This window comes from Cydia strobilella, chromosome 20 (assembly GCF_947568885.1).
Source record: "Cydia strobilella chromosome 20, ilCydStro3.1, whole genome shotgun sequence".
NCBI lineage: Eukaryota > Metazoa > Arthropoda > Insecta > Lepidoptera > Tortricidae > Cydia > Cydia strobilella.
The window spans coordinates 7,006,662-7,023,564 of NC_086060.1; the positions used below are offsets into that span (position 1 = coordinate 7,006,662).

At 38.2% G+C, this 16,903-nt stretch overlaps 2 protein-coding genes across 4 annotated transcripts in view; one reads left to right on the forward strand and one right to left on the reverse strand.

The window, feature by feature from the left end:
- LOC134750780 (uncharacterized) overlaps positions 1-885 on the reverse strand; it is a 116,971-nt gene extending 116,086 nt beyond the window's left edge. The window contains exon 1 of the mRNA XM_063686023.1: positions 254-885. Within this exon, the coding sequence (XP_063542093.1) occupies positions 254-659 (406 nt within the window). The 5' untranslated portion in view covers positions 660-885. The remainder of the gene's footprint in view (positions 1-253) is intronic.
- Positions 886-11,313: 10,428 nt separating this feature from the next.
- Positions 11,314-16,903, forward strand: part of LOC134750524 (BTB/POZ domain-containing protein KCTD9) — a 512,667-nt gene continuing 507,077 nt past the window's right edge. For all 3 annotated transcript variants that reach the window (XM_063685716.1, XM_063685718.1, XM_063685715.1), the window contains exons 1-5: positions 11,314-11,978; positions 12,494-12,693; positions 13,792-13,927; positions 14,845-14,919; positions 16,513-16,631. In XM_063685716.1, coding sequence (XP_063541786.1) covers positions 11,420-11,978; positions 12,494-12,693; positions 13,792-13,927; positions 14,845-14,919; positions 16,513-16,631 — 1,089 coding nt within the window. In that variant the 5' untranslated portion in view covers positions 11,314-11,419. The remainder of the gene's footprint in view (positions 11,979-12,493; positions 12,694-13,791; positions 13,928-14,844; positions 14,920-16,512; positions 16,632-16,903) is intronic.

Below are 16,903 nucleotides of genomic sequence, written 5' to 3' on the forward strand. Positions count from 1 at the left end.
GCATTAGGCTAATAGGCCACATTATCCCACAAATATTACCCACCCCGAAACTGAAACCCGAAGAATAATTAGCTGTGTGTAACTTGGTCAAATAATTGATGTGTGACTTTACTATATAACTCGCTGGCTAAACGCTGAAAAAATGCTCTATAAATACATATCCTATAAGTATCAGTTTGAAGCCACTCCGCAAAGAGCTCTATTTAAGTTTTTAAACTATTTAAGTTTTTGTTAATAATATCTGATAACTTACCCTCTAAAGCCATGAAGATCGCCGCTCCCATAACACTGTACAACACCAGACACAACATCAAAAAGAAATGCGTGAACCATCGCTTCGACAAGTGCTTCAATTTACCAACAATCCACAGAGCAGTCTTTTCACCGAAACTTAGGCCACTTTTCGCCGTATTCCTTATAAAGTCCGACGCTTGAGTCATGTGTAAATACCATTCTGGGTTAAAATTGGGATGAAACTTATGAGATTCTGGCGTTCTTGGTGGATAACCATGGTACTTATTGGGGGTTGCAAATCTTGGGACGGCGGACGGTGGGCCTCCATATGGTGATTGAGGGATTTGTAGGGTTATCTTGGGTCTGCTTAAGCGCTTTGACGCTTGAGGCGGCGGCGGAGGCGGATACTTTGGTACTTCTTCCATAGTTACTTCTTTTTTGCTAATACACTTAAGCGCCGGCGTTTAGGCGAGCGCCGTAGGTATGTTTAGGTCACGCACGTCCGCGAAATGCTCGCCGTGGCTGGACACTGACTTTATAAATAAAATGGAGTTAGTTCCCGTTGTGTCATCGGTGCAGATTACGCACAATTTCCTTTAAATTTTAATTTGGCGGCTAATGTTTCTTGGGACTGTCTGAGAGTGTAGCCAAAAAAATTCGGATAGATGAATCATTTTACCACCACATAGTATACATATGTACATATTTAGTAAGTTAAGACTTACATATAAACTAGACTTAAAATAAGTACGTACAACATAAACCAAGAAAAACTAAATTAATTTGAAATTAAAATACATACACCTTTAGATTCATTATCTCTTAATGTTTTCTATTTGCATATTTAATTGACTAATCGAAGTTAATCTACATTAATACTTGAGTACAATTAGTAGTATTCGTTGCTAAAAATTGTTATACGTCGACGTCAAAGATATGTTTACATTTTCGCCTTATTACGGGGGGGGAGGGGGGGGGGGGGGTAAGGTGCAAAAATGTAAACAATTGACAAAACACACAACAACATGTAGCTAGCATGTATGTAGTTTTTAGGGTTCCGTACCCAAAGGGTAAAAACGGGACCCTATTACAAAGACTCTGCTGTCCGACTGTCCGTCTGTCCGTCTGTCCGTCTGTCCGTCTGTCCGTCTGTCCGTCTGTCCGTCTGTCCGTTTATCCGTCTGTCTGTCACCAGGCTGTATCTCATGAACCGTGATAGCTAGACAGTTGAAAATTTCACAGATGACGTATTTCTGTTGCCGCTATAACAACAAATACAAATATATGTAGCAACGAAATAGGAGTACTAGGCATAGATTTTTAGACATGTTATCGATTGTATGGCGGCGTCTGGGTTCGTGTGACTCTTAAAACAAAACAATAATCCTGATTCACACTACGCGTTTTTTACACGTCTCCAAACACTAAACTACAACACTGCATTAAGTCTAAATCCACCTGGAGCCTGTAGATACAGCCGTTATCTCATAGTGGTCCCATGGCGTGTATATACATATCTACAAATCCGACAAAGATAAGGCACAAAGGTCGTTCGGCGCTACCCCTTTCCTTTACGAAATCTCTAGAGTTGAGTTACACAATTAAGTAAAAGGTAGGGAGGTGATAGGCCGAAATATATGTACTTGGCCGTCACAACAGCTTTGAAATCGGAACCAACAGGAGAATAGTTGATTGATGAAAATGTTTGGGCGCACCGGGATTGGATAACGGTCACCCAATCATGGGACATTTCGTTAGGTAACCAAAACCAACTAATTGTAAAAAAAACCTTGTTAGGGTTCCGTACCAAAAGGGTAAAAACGGGACCCTATTACTAAGACTCCGCTGTCTGTCACCACGCTGTATCTCATGAACCGTGATAGCACAGATGATGTATTTCTGTTGCCGCTATAACAACAAATACTAAAAAGTATGGAACCCACGGTGCGCGAGTCCGACTCGACCTAGAAAATATGACGTATATAGTGACACCGCCACACTTTATCGTGTCAAAGTCGTTGCAGACGGATTCCATTATTAGAGTTAGATCAAGATAAGTCTGCAACGATTTTGATTGTACGCGCAGTGCAAGTGTTATTTATACGTATATTTCATAGAAGTTTGCTTTAAAATCCGTTGCAGTCTTATCTTAGTCTAACTCCAACAGTAATTTACTAGCGGTTATATTAATAAATAAGTTTACGAAGTTTTCATGTAGGCAGTACCAAAGATAGATATAACTCCGTAATAGATGGATACAGTCTAAGGAAAAAATGTGCCTCGAAAATCAAGAAAATTTGATTCTCGATCAGAGGGCGTTACTAGCTTTGGCCTACTGTCATATAGATGGCGTTGACGGTTTCGTTTGTTATTTAACAATTTTAACGCATATCAGTGAAATAACATGGGTCAAAATTATATAAATAATTAATGCAAATAAAAAAAATCATTTATCCATATTGAAATACATTTTATCGTATTTTTATAAATCTTCATTTTTAGTTTTAAAGCGTGTCGATAGATGGCAGTGAATTTACTGTGGTTACAAAATTTATATTATTATGACAGTACCGCTCTATCTTATTATATCCTCTTTGGCTACTATTTCTTACCTCAATACCAGATAGGTAAAAGAAACACAGAGCAGATGTGAATGAAATAATCTTTCGCCCTAACACTTTTATTGTTTATTATTACAGAGAGTTACTTTGAAATTAAGTTCGCAAATTATAGAAAACGTACATTTATGTTCCGGTTGTGTGGTAGCGGAGTGAATAAATTAGAATTATAGGAAACTTTACCTTTATCATAGAGTAACTTATACTAGAGCGGTACTGTCATAGTAAATTTTGTAACCCCAGTAAATTCACTGCCATCTGTCGACACTTTAAAACTAAAAATGAAGATTTATAAAAATACCATAAAATGTATTTAAATATGGATAAATGATTTTTTTTATTTGCATTAATTATTTTTATGATTTTGACCCATGTTCTTTCACTGATATGCGTTAAAATTGTTAAATAACAAACGAAACCGTCAACGCCATCTATACGACTGTAGGCCAAAACTAGTAGCGCCCTCTGAACGAGAATCAAATTTTCTTGATTTTCGAGGCACGCTTTTTCCTTAGACTGTATCCATCTATTACGGAGTTATATCTATCTTTGCCTTTATGTAAGTTTCAAGGGGTTATTATTTATCTCCTTTTTCGTCGGACGTTTTCTGGTATTTTGTTGCTAAGAGGCTGCAGGGAAATAATATATCACTTTCTTTGTCCTTCTCAGCAGAAATTGCCCAACGAAAAGTTTCGTCTAATAATACCTTAACCCTATAAAGAGCACACTTAAGGGCTCCAGAGACCTTGCAATAAATCGCACGCGGTTTTCGATCCTTTGCCATCTAGGTAGGTGCATACAATTGATCTAGCTTTTAGGCTAACCGCGAGTTCTCAGTTCGGGGCGAACTACTTGTATTAACATCAAAGGGGATATAATATTATAGAGCGGTAATAGTAAATTTTGTAACCACAGTAAATTCACTGGCATCTATCGACACACATTAAAACTAAAAATGAAAGTTTATAAAAATGCGATAAAATGTATTTAAATATGGATAAATGATTTTTTTATTTGCATTAATTATTTTTATTATTTTGACCCATGTTCTTTCACTGATATGCGTTAAAATTGTTAAATAACAAACGAAACCGTCAACGCCCTCTATACGAGAGTAGGGCAAAGGTAGTAGCGACATCTGATCGAGAATCAAATTTTCGTGATTTTCGAGGCACGTTTTTTCCTTAGACTGTATCCATCTATTCCAGAGTTATATCTATCTTTGATTAACATAAATAACAACTTTTTTGAGAAATAAGTACCTACATATATTATACAATGTCAGAAAATAAGCATTTTAAATACTCACTACCTAGAAATGTTCCCTCATTGAAGTGAAGAGGTAATTGGCCGCTATACGATGTGTTTTATTTTCATTTCAGTACGAATCTTTTCTCTTCAACCGAGCATCTCCTGGCTGTACGAGTACGGGTGATTCGCGTTTTCTACAACCAGTTTAGCTTGACCTCAAGATGTCTACCTGTCTCTCTCTTTTTATCGGAGCCTTAAACCAGTTTGCATACTAAGCTATTGCTTCGGATCCCACTTTAAATCTTTTTTTTTTACATTTACCTTAAAGTTCACGCTAAAGTTAAGCTATCGTTGACAACATTTTTAGTGACACCGTCATGGAGACTATAAAGGAGCCAAATCTCTATGTATGAAAAGTGTCCATCAAAAAACAGTAATTAGGCGGCGCCACCATACACCGAAATACTACCAAAAACAACCTACGTAATTTGGTCGGGTTATTTGTTGCCTTATATGGTTCATGTTATACTCATGTCCCAGAGCCTAACTAGCGCCACCGGAGAGATTAGGAACTATTATTTAAAGCTTAACGCGGTCACTTTTACAACAATTCTGCCATAAGAGATTGCGATCCTTTCTATACCATCCATAGACACCGTTTAATTGAAATGAAATGAACTTTCAGGCAACAATAAATACTCTATTCAGACGGTTGGTGAGAACATACGGCCTGATTCGAACTATAAGATACGTCAAAAAGCTAAAGATAAAGATACGATATGTATCAAGGGCCTGACACTCTTTGATAGATAAAGATAGTTTTATTGCGATTCCTATAAGAGGAAAGAGAAAATAGTGCCGTGCTTTGTCCTTATCACCGACCGGGTTTTTTTTCATGGTCGGGTTATGGCAACATAGGTAGGAGGCGATGGCGAAATACCGAAATTTATAGGAGTGAAAGACGAAAAGGATTATGCTGCCATATATTAACCTGTCAATACATGAATATGTCTTTCTCTTACCCCTGGTCGCTCGGTTTTATGTCTATAACTACTATACTATGCCTATGATATGTATCATGGAGACTGTATAAAGGAGCCAAATCTCTATGTATGAAAAGTGTCCATCAAAAAACAGTAATTAGGCGGCGCCACCATACACCGAAATACTACCAAAAACAATCTACGTAATTTGGTCGGGTTATTTGTTGCCTTATATGGTTCATGTTATACTCATGTCCCAGACCCTAACTAGCGCCACCGGAGAGATTAGGAACTATTATTTAAAGCTTAACGCGGTCACTTTTACAACAATTTTGCCATAAGAGATTGCGATCCTTTCTATACCATCCATAATATGTATGGATCGGATATGTCAGTGTCAAAAGTGACGTTTCTTCAAACAAAAACGTCACCTATATAATAGGCTTAATAGGCCGCCTTTTAGAATAGCATTGCAGAAATATTGTGGTGGTAAGTGGCACATAATTATTGTAAGTAATGTGGTGGATGTTGCATGTTGCATCTAGCCGCTAGGGACTGCACAAAGGTTAGCTGGAAGAGATCCCTAAAGGGATAAGTTCGCGATTGTACACATTCATTGTATCTCTGCGTTATGTACTTGTTTTGTGCAATAAAGTGTTTTACTACCTACTACTACTACACTACTTTATGACATGGAAAAATAACAACTGTTAACAATCAGAAGAGGGCCTAGCGCCAACATCAAAAAATTAAAAATCGTTATTTGTCTCTCTATCGCTCTTGCATATTCAAGCTACAGAGAAGCAGATAAAGGATGACTCACGTTAGACCGGGCCGTGACGGAGCTTCCGGCGCTTCGTTTTCTATGGAAAGCATCACGTGATCACCTGTCATGTCATAGAAAAGTAAGCGCCGGAAGCTCCGGCCCGGTCACGGCCCGGTCTAACGTGAGTCATCCTTAACGTGTTTCGATTTGTCAAAATTGGCGGTAGGCCCTCAGAGAACGTATGACTTCGAGACTTTAACACGCTTTTGCTCGGCTAGCGATAGGATTTACATTTCTGATTCAAAGAGATTCGCGGAATCACTTATGTCAATGTCGAGTTTCATTGAGTAAAAACATTTTATAAGTTCACGTGGACAATTTTATCTCAAATTTATTTTATTTCCGATGTTCCTTAGAAATCATTAATTGGTGAATCACATTCTTTCTTTTATCCCACTGAAAAAAGCTAAGCTTTATTTTGAATAAGGATAAACGCGCATAAATTAAAGCTGATGGCGCTCCATGTCAGGATTTTTGGTCCTTCGTTATTATTGCGGTGGGACTTGGCGTGTGTCAGGGTTTTTTATAAACCTCAACTAACCAGAAGATAGCTAAACATTTGGAGTTGGGCAGAGGAAGGGGAAGGTCATTGGCGGTGCATCTCGCGCCGTCAGCCGGACGGTAACGACTCGTTTACTGAACTGGTCAAGGAGATTAGGGGCTTCAAGGTGCAGCTGAACAAAATGCCCGAACACAATTTCAGTTCTGTAAGGGTCGACGCTCTAACCTAACCTAACCCACTTTTCAATCTCAATACTCTCCTCTCCTGACCGATTTCGGCCACAGCTACAGCATTATACCTATGTCTAGGCGAGTTGAGGAGCTTACGAAAGGTTTGATGCTTCCTCTACAGTCTACACTATTGGCGATGATCGTTGATAGTATGATAGTATCATCGTCTATCATCGGCAAGATCATCGTGCAAGCATCCATATGATGGCCTGTACAACGCAACCACTGGCGCAGGCGATCATTGGCGATAATAGACGATGACTGGCGGGGACTGCCGAGTAAGCCCTCTACACTATCGTGCCCGCCAGTCATCGTCTAACATCGCCGATAGTGTAGAGGAGCCATGAGAAGGAATTTAGGTAATTGGTGCTTTTATAATTTATCGTGGCAATAGTAAGGATATCGCCCACGACAGTATGAAAGCGAAGTGAAGACTTTTGCAGAAATTACCATCCAGGAAATGTCAGGATTTTTGGGTGATCTCTGGAGCTGGACAGGATATTTTTTCATACGGCAGCTGTACCCGAGAGAGAGATCTTTATCTAGCAGTAAACTTATTTTCTGACTGCTGGTATTTAATGATACTATGGCTACTTATTTTCAGCAGTCAAAAACCTACTAAACTTTGGTACTGTTTTTATCTCCATCAAGTTTGCTGCCCCACTGGCACCGATAAAGGCTGTCTTTAAGAACTGGTCCCTTGCGAGTTTGTTTTCTTTAAGCCGTAACACACCATCGCATCGGACAAAGATCATTGTGCGACGCACCCATAAGTAAGAGCGAGAAAGAGATATGGCTTTCTCACTGTTACTTATGGGTGCGTCGCACAATGGCCTTGGTGCGGTGCGATGGCGTGTTACGGCTTTTTCTAATCCACAAGCAAGTTTAAGAGGATGGGGCTAGAATATCGCGGAGAGCGATGTGACAATATCAACGCAAGTATTTCTAATGTTATCTAGGAGACTAGCGGGCAACATGGAAAACTTAACTTTAGAAACCAGTATCCTCTCATACAATGAAACATCTGACTGTTTTATAAAATTTCACTGTTTTATAAAATGAATGGGTCAAAAACCATCCCGCCGCGCCATAAGCTATTCGACACCAGTACCCCAGTACACCAGTACCTTAGTGGGCCAGTATGATGGCCCATCGTGTAGATGAGCCATAAGGAAGCCGGAGCTAATTCCAATGTCCTTTCCTTCATGAATGATCAACGGAATGATTATTCAAGCCGGTAGAAATCGAGTTCTATCGCTCCACTGGTGGGGTCCCACCAGTGGTCCCACTTCCCATTGCCAAAATGGATTTTTTAAGATAAAATCCGCTCGCACATTTGCCGCAGCCTTATGATTCAGAAACTGATAGCGACCGTTTTCTTTTATAGTTATACTTTATGGCATAGTAAAAGGGCGTAAAAACGACCCATAATGTTTATTTCTCTCCACTTTTCGTGTATGATTTCGTGAGTGGATGATTTATTTTTTAACATTTATCATGCTATAATTCATATGCTTATTTGCCGCGTTTGCCGCCATGCTATCTATAGGCTACCCTGAGTTTAACCGAATTTATTTATTTATTTAAACTTTATTGCACTAGCAAAGAAAAATGTACAAATGGCGGACTTAATGCCAAAAGGCATTCTCTACCAGTCAACCATTAGATCAAACAGAGACATAAATGTTAGTGCAGAATAGATTTATAAATTATAACGAGAAATAGAACCGAATTGTAAACTTTCGGGCTTATGAGATTTACGTTTTCGTCGGATACTTTCTGCCGTCTTACTGTGGGTGGACAGCGAAGTTATGACAGGTATTGCTACTGATATTAGGTGAAATTATTCAGTCCACCAGCCCAAGCCCAAACGAGCGTTTTCACATTGTCCGATCCGAGATCGGATGTAGGATCCGCGTAGGGCGCCGGCTTTAGCGGTCACGCACACTACAACAAGCATTATGCCTACACATACGCACACAAACAAAAATATTATCGGTCCGACAGCTGACGGGGAGCTCCGACATGGCTGAATTTATCGGAAGCACCTTTTCGATTTCGGACGTCGGAAGGCGCCTATGACAAAAACAGCTGCAGGAGAGTGCCATTGGCATTGAGTCCGCCTTTTTTGCGGTATATTTTAGTTTTTTAGGGTTCCGTACCCAAAAGGTAAAAACGGGACCCTATTACTAAGACTCCGCTGTCTGTCTGTCACCAGGCTGTATCTCATGAACCGTAATAGCTAGACAGTTGAAATTTTCACAGATGATGTATTTCTGTTGCCGCTATAACAACAAATACTAAAAAGTACGGAACCCTCGGTGGGCGAGTCCGACTCGCACTTCTGTGATAATAATTCAATTCAAGTCATAAATAGAAGTATGCAATTTTTTATGAATGTTTTCTTATGACGTTATCACGCAAAATTATCGACCGTAAACCGACTTTACAGAACCATATTTTTACTTACATACTACAAATCACCTTCATGCAGCCAAACCTTCAACCAGTCCATAGCTGACCATAATAACTTCTCAGCAATCGCCTCCGATAAACGGTAGACGTAACTACTATACTATGTCTATTATGCGGTAGACATATAAAATTACATCCATGTAGGTACAGTCCGCTAACTCTCAGAATGACATTCGTTTTTCGGGTAAAATCAGACGTAATCGCGTAATAGAAAATGACATTCTCTGACGTGCAGTCGTCTTTTCAACAATAATATCACAATTTTCCAATTGTATAATTTTACCATATCAATTGAAATATGGGACCTGTATTATCAACTCTATATAATTTCAAATTTGTTTTCGAATTTCAAATTCTGATTATATTTTATTTAGATTATGACATAAGTCAAATCGCAATAAAGTCATCAACCGAATATTAAGCATGATGTCATTAAATTAGGGCTTATTTTACATTGAGACAATAGGTATCCTTTACGTTTTGCGGTAAGTTTAAAACTTTTTGTGAATTAATAAGAAAGCAGAACAGCAGTATCACCTTCGAGTGTTATCGCCGATACCGATACCCGATGTATCTTTCTAAAATCCGAAATGTAGGGATTGTAGGGTATAAAAGTGACAAGAATAGGTGTAAATTGTGTCAAAGGCTGATCGTATAGATCAGAGAGTTTATGATGGCCATCTGGGAATTCTGGAATCGTATAATCGATAAACAAATTTATAAAACGGTTATTTTACTATTTTTACTATATGGTCCTCCTCATCGTTTTCGATGACGGCGACCCTAAATTATTTATTTATTTATTTAAATTATTTACACGGCATCACAGCATAGGCCAATACACCGAATAATTAAACTAGTTACAGGTATACAAATTACAAATACAAAATATATATAAAGTAAAATACAGATAGTCATATTAAGTCAAATGCAAGTGCTGGAAAGCCTATCATCCTTCATCTCACAAAACCTCAGACACTCCTGGCACACATTCGCCCATCTCCACGCAAACAAGTCGCACTCTGGTGCTGATGTCATGAGTGCATTGAGCAGCGAAGCATTATGCATTGTGCATTATGGACGTTGTGTCTAGCGTGAGCCCTAATGTGGCTGACCAGGCCGAATTTGCTCTTTAAATACTAAAATCTATTGCACGCGTGACACTTTACCACACACGTGACATATATTAGATAGGTACCGGCATATAAACTTTCAGCGGAGTGTTTTGGCTAGGTAGGCTCCGTAGGCTTTGTCAGAAAACACCCAATTCTATATTTCCTCTACATGATACCGTTCATAATAAAACAAATGGAAGGCATCCAAACAAACTATATATTAATAAAAAAAAATAAAAAAATATGACTATTATGAGATGAGAGATGAGACAATCTTACACAAATCGATATTCCCACATTAAGCTCAATACCTAAGGCTTGTGTTGTGGGCGTTGGTTGTGGGTACCTTAGGTACCTATTTGGCGACGACGACGATATAAGCCATATAAGCAATATATATAGTTTGTCAAAGGACTGTCGGATCTCATTTCAAACATGTTTCAAACATAGACAGAGAGAATCATACTATCTTTGTCTTACACTAGTACTACTAGTACTAGCACACTAGCACCCAAAAGAAAAGGATGAGTATAGTTTTTTTTGTTCTTATTTACTGATAAGATTTGCTTGACCAGCTATAGATATTACTTATATAAAAATAGTAATAAGTACATACATAGGAAACAACGACTTGGTATCGAAATAGAACTAAATACTCTAAAGTAAGTTTCGATGGGACTCCTCTTAAATTTGTTTTTCGTTCCTTGTCACCGAAAAAAAATTAAAATTCTATTTTAAATGGTTTTGTTATTTTAAATAAAAACGATTTAGTAATGCATGGCAGAAAAATTCAGATCAAGGTCGAATATAAAATTAAAAAGTAGGTCATGCTATTTTTAAGTTTGTAGTTTGGTTCATTTCACGTAATATTATTATCTGCTTAAAAAAATGAAATAATAAAAACTTTTAAAATTTATTGGCTTTTTTATTCTTGTCAAATAATACAGATCAATATAGGCCATATTCGCTTTGGAACACATTAAATTAATTAAAATCCAATAAGGTCATAATAAGCGTGAACAGAAACGACATGGTGAGTAGAAATATAGATCAGTTAGACAGCTGTCAGACAAGAAAAATGACATTTAGATCTGTCATTGTCAACAAAGAAATCAATCGAGTTTTCATCTATTTATTACAAACATAAAGCCATATTTATCAGTTAATAACACATTAAAACATATTATGAAACGCGTGTACATATACAGAGATAAATCAGAAGAAGATGGAAAGCTTATTACTGTGGAAGACTCGTTGGAAAACGTACTTTCTCAAGCAGCGACCCTGTTTCAGTTATCTGTAGATAATGTGCAATTATACGCGGCTAATGACTGCCAAATTCATGATATACGAGCTATAAGGGATGAGGAAAAGATATATATTGGTTTGAGCGACGAAGCGTCTTCCAGAGTGACGAAATCGATTGAAAACTTATCAGTGTGTGATGTCGAGCAAAAGATGGTTTCTGACTGGATAACGTTGAATGTTGGTGGTAAACACTTTACCACATCTCGGTCTACATTGCTGGCTAAAGAGCCAATGTCGATGTTGGCGCGTATGTTCGCTGGGGATGACGATAAGGAATACTTGATGAGACCCAGTGCCAGGGATGCGAGTGGCGCGTACTTAATAGATAGGAGCCAGGTGTATTTCGAGCCGATACTTAATTATTTGAGGCATGGAGAAGTGATATTAGATAAGCATGTGAACCCCAGAGGGGTGTTGGAAGAGGCTGTGTTTTATGGTATGTTTATGTAGCCCTAACAATTTTATTTGATTACAGTTCAATTGTATTTATTCTTCTTTGTATCCCTTAGTCTACGAACACGAACACTGGCACGAATGGAATGAATGAAACTTTCATTATATGAGTGACACCTGTATTGGTATACAGTCAGAGCTACCATTTTAGGCGGTGCGGGCGAGGCACGTCTACTACACTGGCCTGGAAATTGCCTCGCGCTTATTCTCGCTCTGTGTGGACCCGGCTATTGAGCAATACAATGGTAGCTCTGACTGAGCGAATATGCTCTCTCGGTGTGATACACACAGATATTTTCAATATTTTCATTTACTCATTCATTCCATTCCATTCGTGCCAGCTCGTTTGAAACAACCTGTACCTAAAGCTTAAACACAATGGCATAAGTTGATGCAATAGTCTATTGATTTTCAAACTGCATAAGGTCTAGGAAAATGTAATTTTTTGTATGTTCCATAAATTAATATTTGTTATATCATATATATCAAACATTTCAGGTATAGAATCAATGATACCGCAACTCAATGAACTGATTGAGAGCTCAACCTCAGATACTGGCACCAGCCAAGCTCTGAACCGGATGGATGTGGTAAAGGCCCTCATCATGTCTCCGATCAGCTCGGAACTGCGGTTCCAAGGGGTCAACTTAGCTAGAGCGGACTTGAATAAGCTGGACTTGAGGAACATAAATTTTAAGGTAATTTTGAAAACTTTATGTTATTTTTATCAACTTATATGAGTTGACATACGGTTTCTTATGTTTTATTATCTGTTAGTCTTCTTTGAAATTATTATCAATTAGTAATGAACCTGGCAAATATTTTTCGTAATATAGTTTTTGTTTCATTGACACTTAAACATATTATTTATTTAATTAGTTAATACTAATTTAATAAATTCATCTGAAAAAGATTACTCATTAGCTTTGAATATGGATTAATTTGTAATCTATGCCTCCAGCTGCAATAAGCTAGTACAGAGGTTGGCAAACATTTGAATAGGAGAGCTAACCACGGTACGTAATTATCTTTTTTTTAACTCTTGCTTTTTAAGGATGGGGTTTCGCCACTCAGTGACGATGTCACCCCCGTAATGAAATCTATAGTAATAATGTAGTACCGCAGTGTTACCTACACTACTACATTATTTTTAAGTATAGATTTCAGTAATCATCAGTTTTAGGAATGTCAAAGAGCCATAGGTAAATGATTTTAATTGGTCTAAGCCCTTTTGTTTAATATTTTGTGTATCTTGTAAAGCTGCAATGGCAACTCCAAAAAACCGGCCAAGTTCGAGTCGGACTCGCGCACAAAGGGTTCCGTACCATTAAAGAAAGAAAGAAAGAAAGAAAATACATTTATTTGACGCCACAACATAGTACATAAAAAAAAGAAAAGCATGCAGACAAAAAAACATTTGGACGCCAAAAAGGATCCCCACTCAGCATAGTGCCGCGGCAAACCGTGGCGCTGGTTTTCTGTGGGGACCTGGCTTAATCTAAAAAATAATAATGGCGACACGTACGCCAACGACACACAAAGCATTACGCAAGAAACGGCAAAAAAGTTCACGTTTGTTGTATGGGAGCCCCACTTAAATATTTATTTTATTCTGTTTTTAGTATTTGTAATTGTTATAGTGGCAACAGAAATACCTAGCTATCACGGTTCATGAGATACAGCCACTGACAGACGGACGGACAGCGGAGTCTTAGTAATAGGGTCCCGTTTTTACCCTTTGGGTATGGAACTTGCGAGCCGCAGTTTGCCAACACATTTTTGTTCCTAATTTCCAGTATGCCTGTCTGTCTTACTGTAACCTCAGTGGAGCCAACCTCTCCAACTGCTGCCTAGAGCGCGCAGATCTTTCCCACGCGAACTTAGAGGGTGCCCAGCTGATTGGAGTTAAAGCATTGTGTGCCAACATGGAAGGTATGGTTTATTTTTAATTTCCACTATGCCTGCCTGACACACTATCACACTGTAACCTCAGTGGTGCCAACTGTCCCACGTGAATGTAGAGTGCGCCCAGCTGATTGGAGTTAAAGCATTATGTGCGAATATGGAGCGATATTTCTTCTGTTATATTATACAGAAAAGCCGCCTCGCGAGGAATTTGCAGTAGCAAATCAGCTCGGGCTGTAGAGAGCCTTGGGAATTCATCCAGGAATTAATATATTATACCAAACATGAAGTATACCCTATCATTCTCCGAACTTAGCATCAAACTGCTGCGACAGCAAATTAAAAATTCAATTTATTACAATTACTTACAATACACAATAGTCAATTTAGATTTTAATATGTCATTACACAATAATTCAAATTAAATTTCAATCCATTACATACACAATACATATAAACACGTTTTTGACAATTCCCACTTTTGACACAATAAAATTCTAGGGATTGACAGGGCAAGCTATGCAGGCGCAATCTGCTAATTATTTCGACCGGCCAACCCCATTGAGATAGTTCCAGAACTTGCATGCAATACAAGACATCAGACATCAGTAAAAAAAAAAATCACTTCCAAATAGGAAAAAAATAATGGTATCATTCGATTCCTTACATTTTATTTAATAAAAAATTGTATGGCAACAGTATACATAAACGCAATATTTCACCGAAAAAAATCGCAATTTCCTTGATTTCCACGGCTTCTAACTCTTCTAAGCGATAGCGACTTTACATGCTGACGTCACGATGTAATGTTTTGTATGAAGTGCGCGTGTCAGACTTTGACCATCATTTATGACTTTTGTATTGCTTTAAGACAATGGGTCCCATACAGACATTTGATCCTCAAAACAAACCTGATCGACTGATACCATAGTTTCGTGTTTCAGGAGCGAACCTGAAAGGCTGTAATATGGAAGACCCTGCCGGCGCTCGTGCTATTATGGAAGGAGTTAATTTAAAAGGTTAGCTTTTGCAGTTAGCAGTAAATCTCTCTCTCTTTCTCTTTCATCTATTAGAATTCATGAATAGGTAGATGAGAGAGAAGTTAGCATTTGTAGTAGCAGTAATTATTTGTCTCTTTCTTTCTCATCTTACCATGTATCAAGGTAGCTACTGCTCATAGACATAGTGTAGTAGTTATAGACATGAAACCGAGCGACCAGGGGTAAGAGAAAGACATATTCATGTATTGACAGGTTAATGTATGGCAGCATAATCCTTTTTCCCTTTCACTCTTATAAATTTCGGTATTTCGCCATCGCCTCCTACCTATGCTGCCATAACCCAACCATGAAAAAAAATCCGGTCGGTGATAAGGACAAAGCATGGCACTATTTTCTCTTTCCTCTTATAGGAATCGCAATAAGACTATCTTTCTCTATCAAAGAGTGTCAGGCCCTTGCTATTGCTTCAGTGACTAGGTTTAAAGTTCAATTAGACGGCTCGCGAACTCGCATGTCATTTTAGTTACATTGCGAATGAGGCTACATGCCAGCTGACCTATCAAATTACCGCAATGAAATAAGGCGTTTTCTAAAATAATTATTGAAATATAAATCTATGACAACAGATGATATCGCGTATATTGAATTTATACTAGATCCCGACGTTTCGAAACCCTTTACAGCGTTCGTGGTCAACGGCCTCAACGGGTGACTAACGCTGTAAAGGGTTCGAAAAGTCGGGATGTAGTATAAATAGGCTAGATGTCAAATTTTTATCAATGGTATCAATCGATCAGGTTTATTTTTAGGATCAAATGTCTATATGGGACCCATTGCATTAAAGCAATACAAAAGTCAGAAATGATAGTCGTACTTCACTCGCGAAACGCTTCTAACAAAACGATAAGTGAACGTGACGTCAAGTTCACTGAGAGACCGTTTTGAATGTACGGACAAAATAAGAAAATTGTGTTTTTGTCGGTGAAATATTGCGTTTATGTATATAGTTGCTGTACAATATTTTTTTGTATAAAATGTAAGGAATCGAATGGTACCCTTTCTTTTTTCCTTTTTGGAAGTTGAAATATTACTTAAATTTGAAACTTTCAAGTCGTGTATTTTTGTATTTTTGTAGTTCTGTATTATTTCCATATATTATTTTAATATCTACATTATTGTGATAAATTGCTCATTTGCTATCTATGTTACTAAATTTTGTTATAAAATTCAACATGTGTCATCATCCCTATTGAATATACGCGATATAATCCGTTTTCATACTTTTACTGCGTAGGGGGCAACAATCTAAGTGTATCGCGTCGCGAAACAAAAAAATCGAAATTTCGTTATCTAACATCTCTGTCACTCTTGCATATTCCAGCGATAAAGAGGCAGATAGCGAAATTTCGGATTCGCATTTCCCGGTAGGTCCTCTGTAAACAAACAACCTTGATGCATCATTTTCATATTTTATTATCTTTGTCAACTTGTCAGAAACCTGTTAAAGGTACAGTATGTATAAGTTACTCTTTGGTTTACTAAAAAGGCTAGTACTGCACTGGTGGCAGAATATTGCAGTAACATCCCCTATTATCATTCCCTTTTTTGCAGGTGCTAATCTGGAGGACAGCAACATGTCAGGGGTCAATTTGCGAGTGGCAACACTCAAGAATGCCAACCTACAGAATTGTGTGCTCCGTACTGCGGTGTTGGCTGGTGCCAACTTAGAGGTAAGAAATCTTGTTAGGGCAGACGTCACCTATGCTTGCATGCGATTTATGCTACATTTCGGCGTTGGATTGCTATTGAATTCGTGCAGCTACGTGTGTGAAGCTCTTTATATGGAGTGTGCATGAACTGTAGGGGGTAGCATTTTCATGTATGTTCCATGTTTGTTAAAGTGTAAATGTCAAGTTTAAGTTTTCGATTTGGCCAAAAGATGGCAGACTGCAACGCGCAAGGGAGCACGAGTGAACTAACGGACAATCGCAAGCGATAAAGA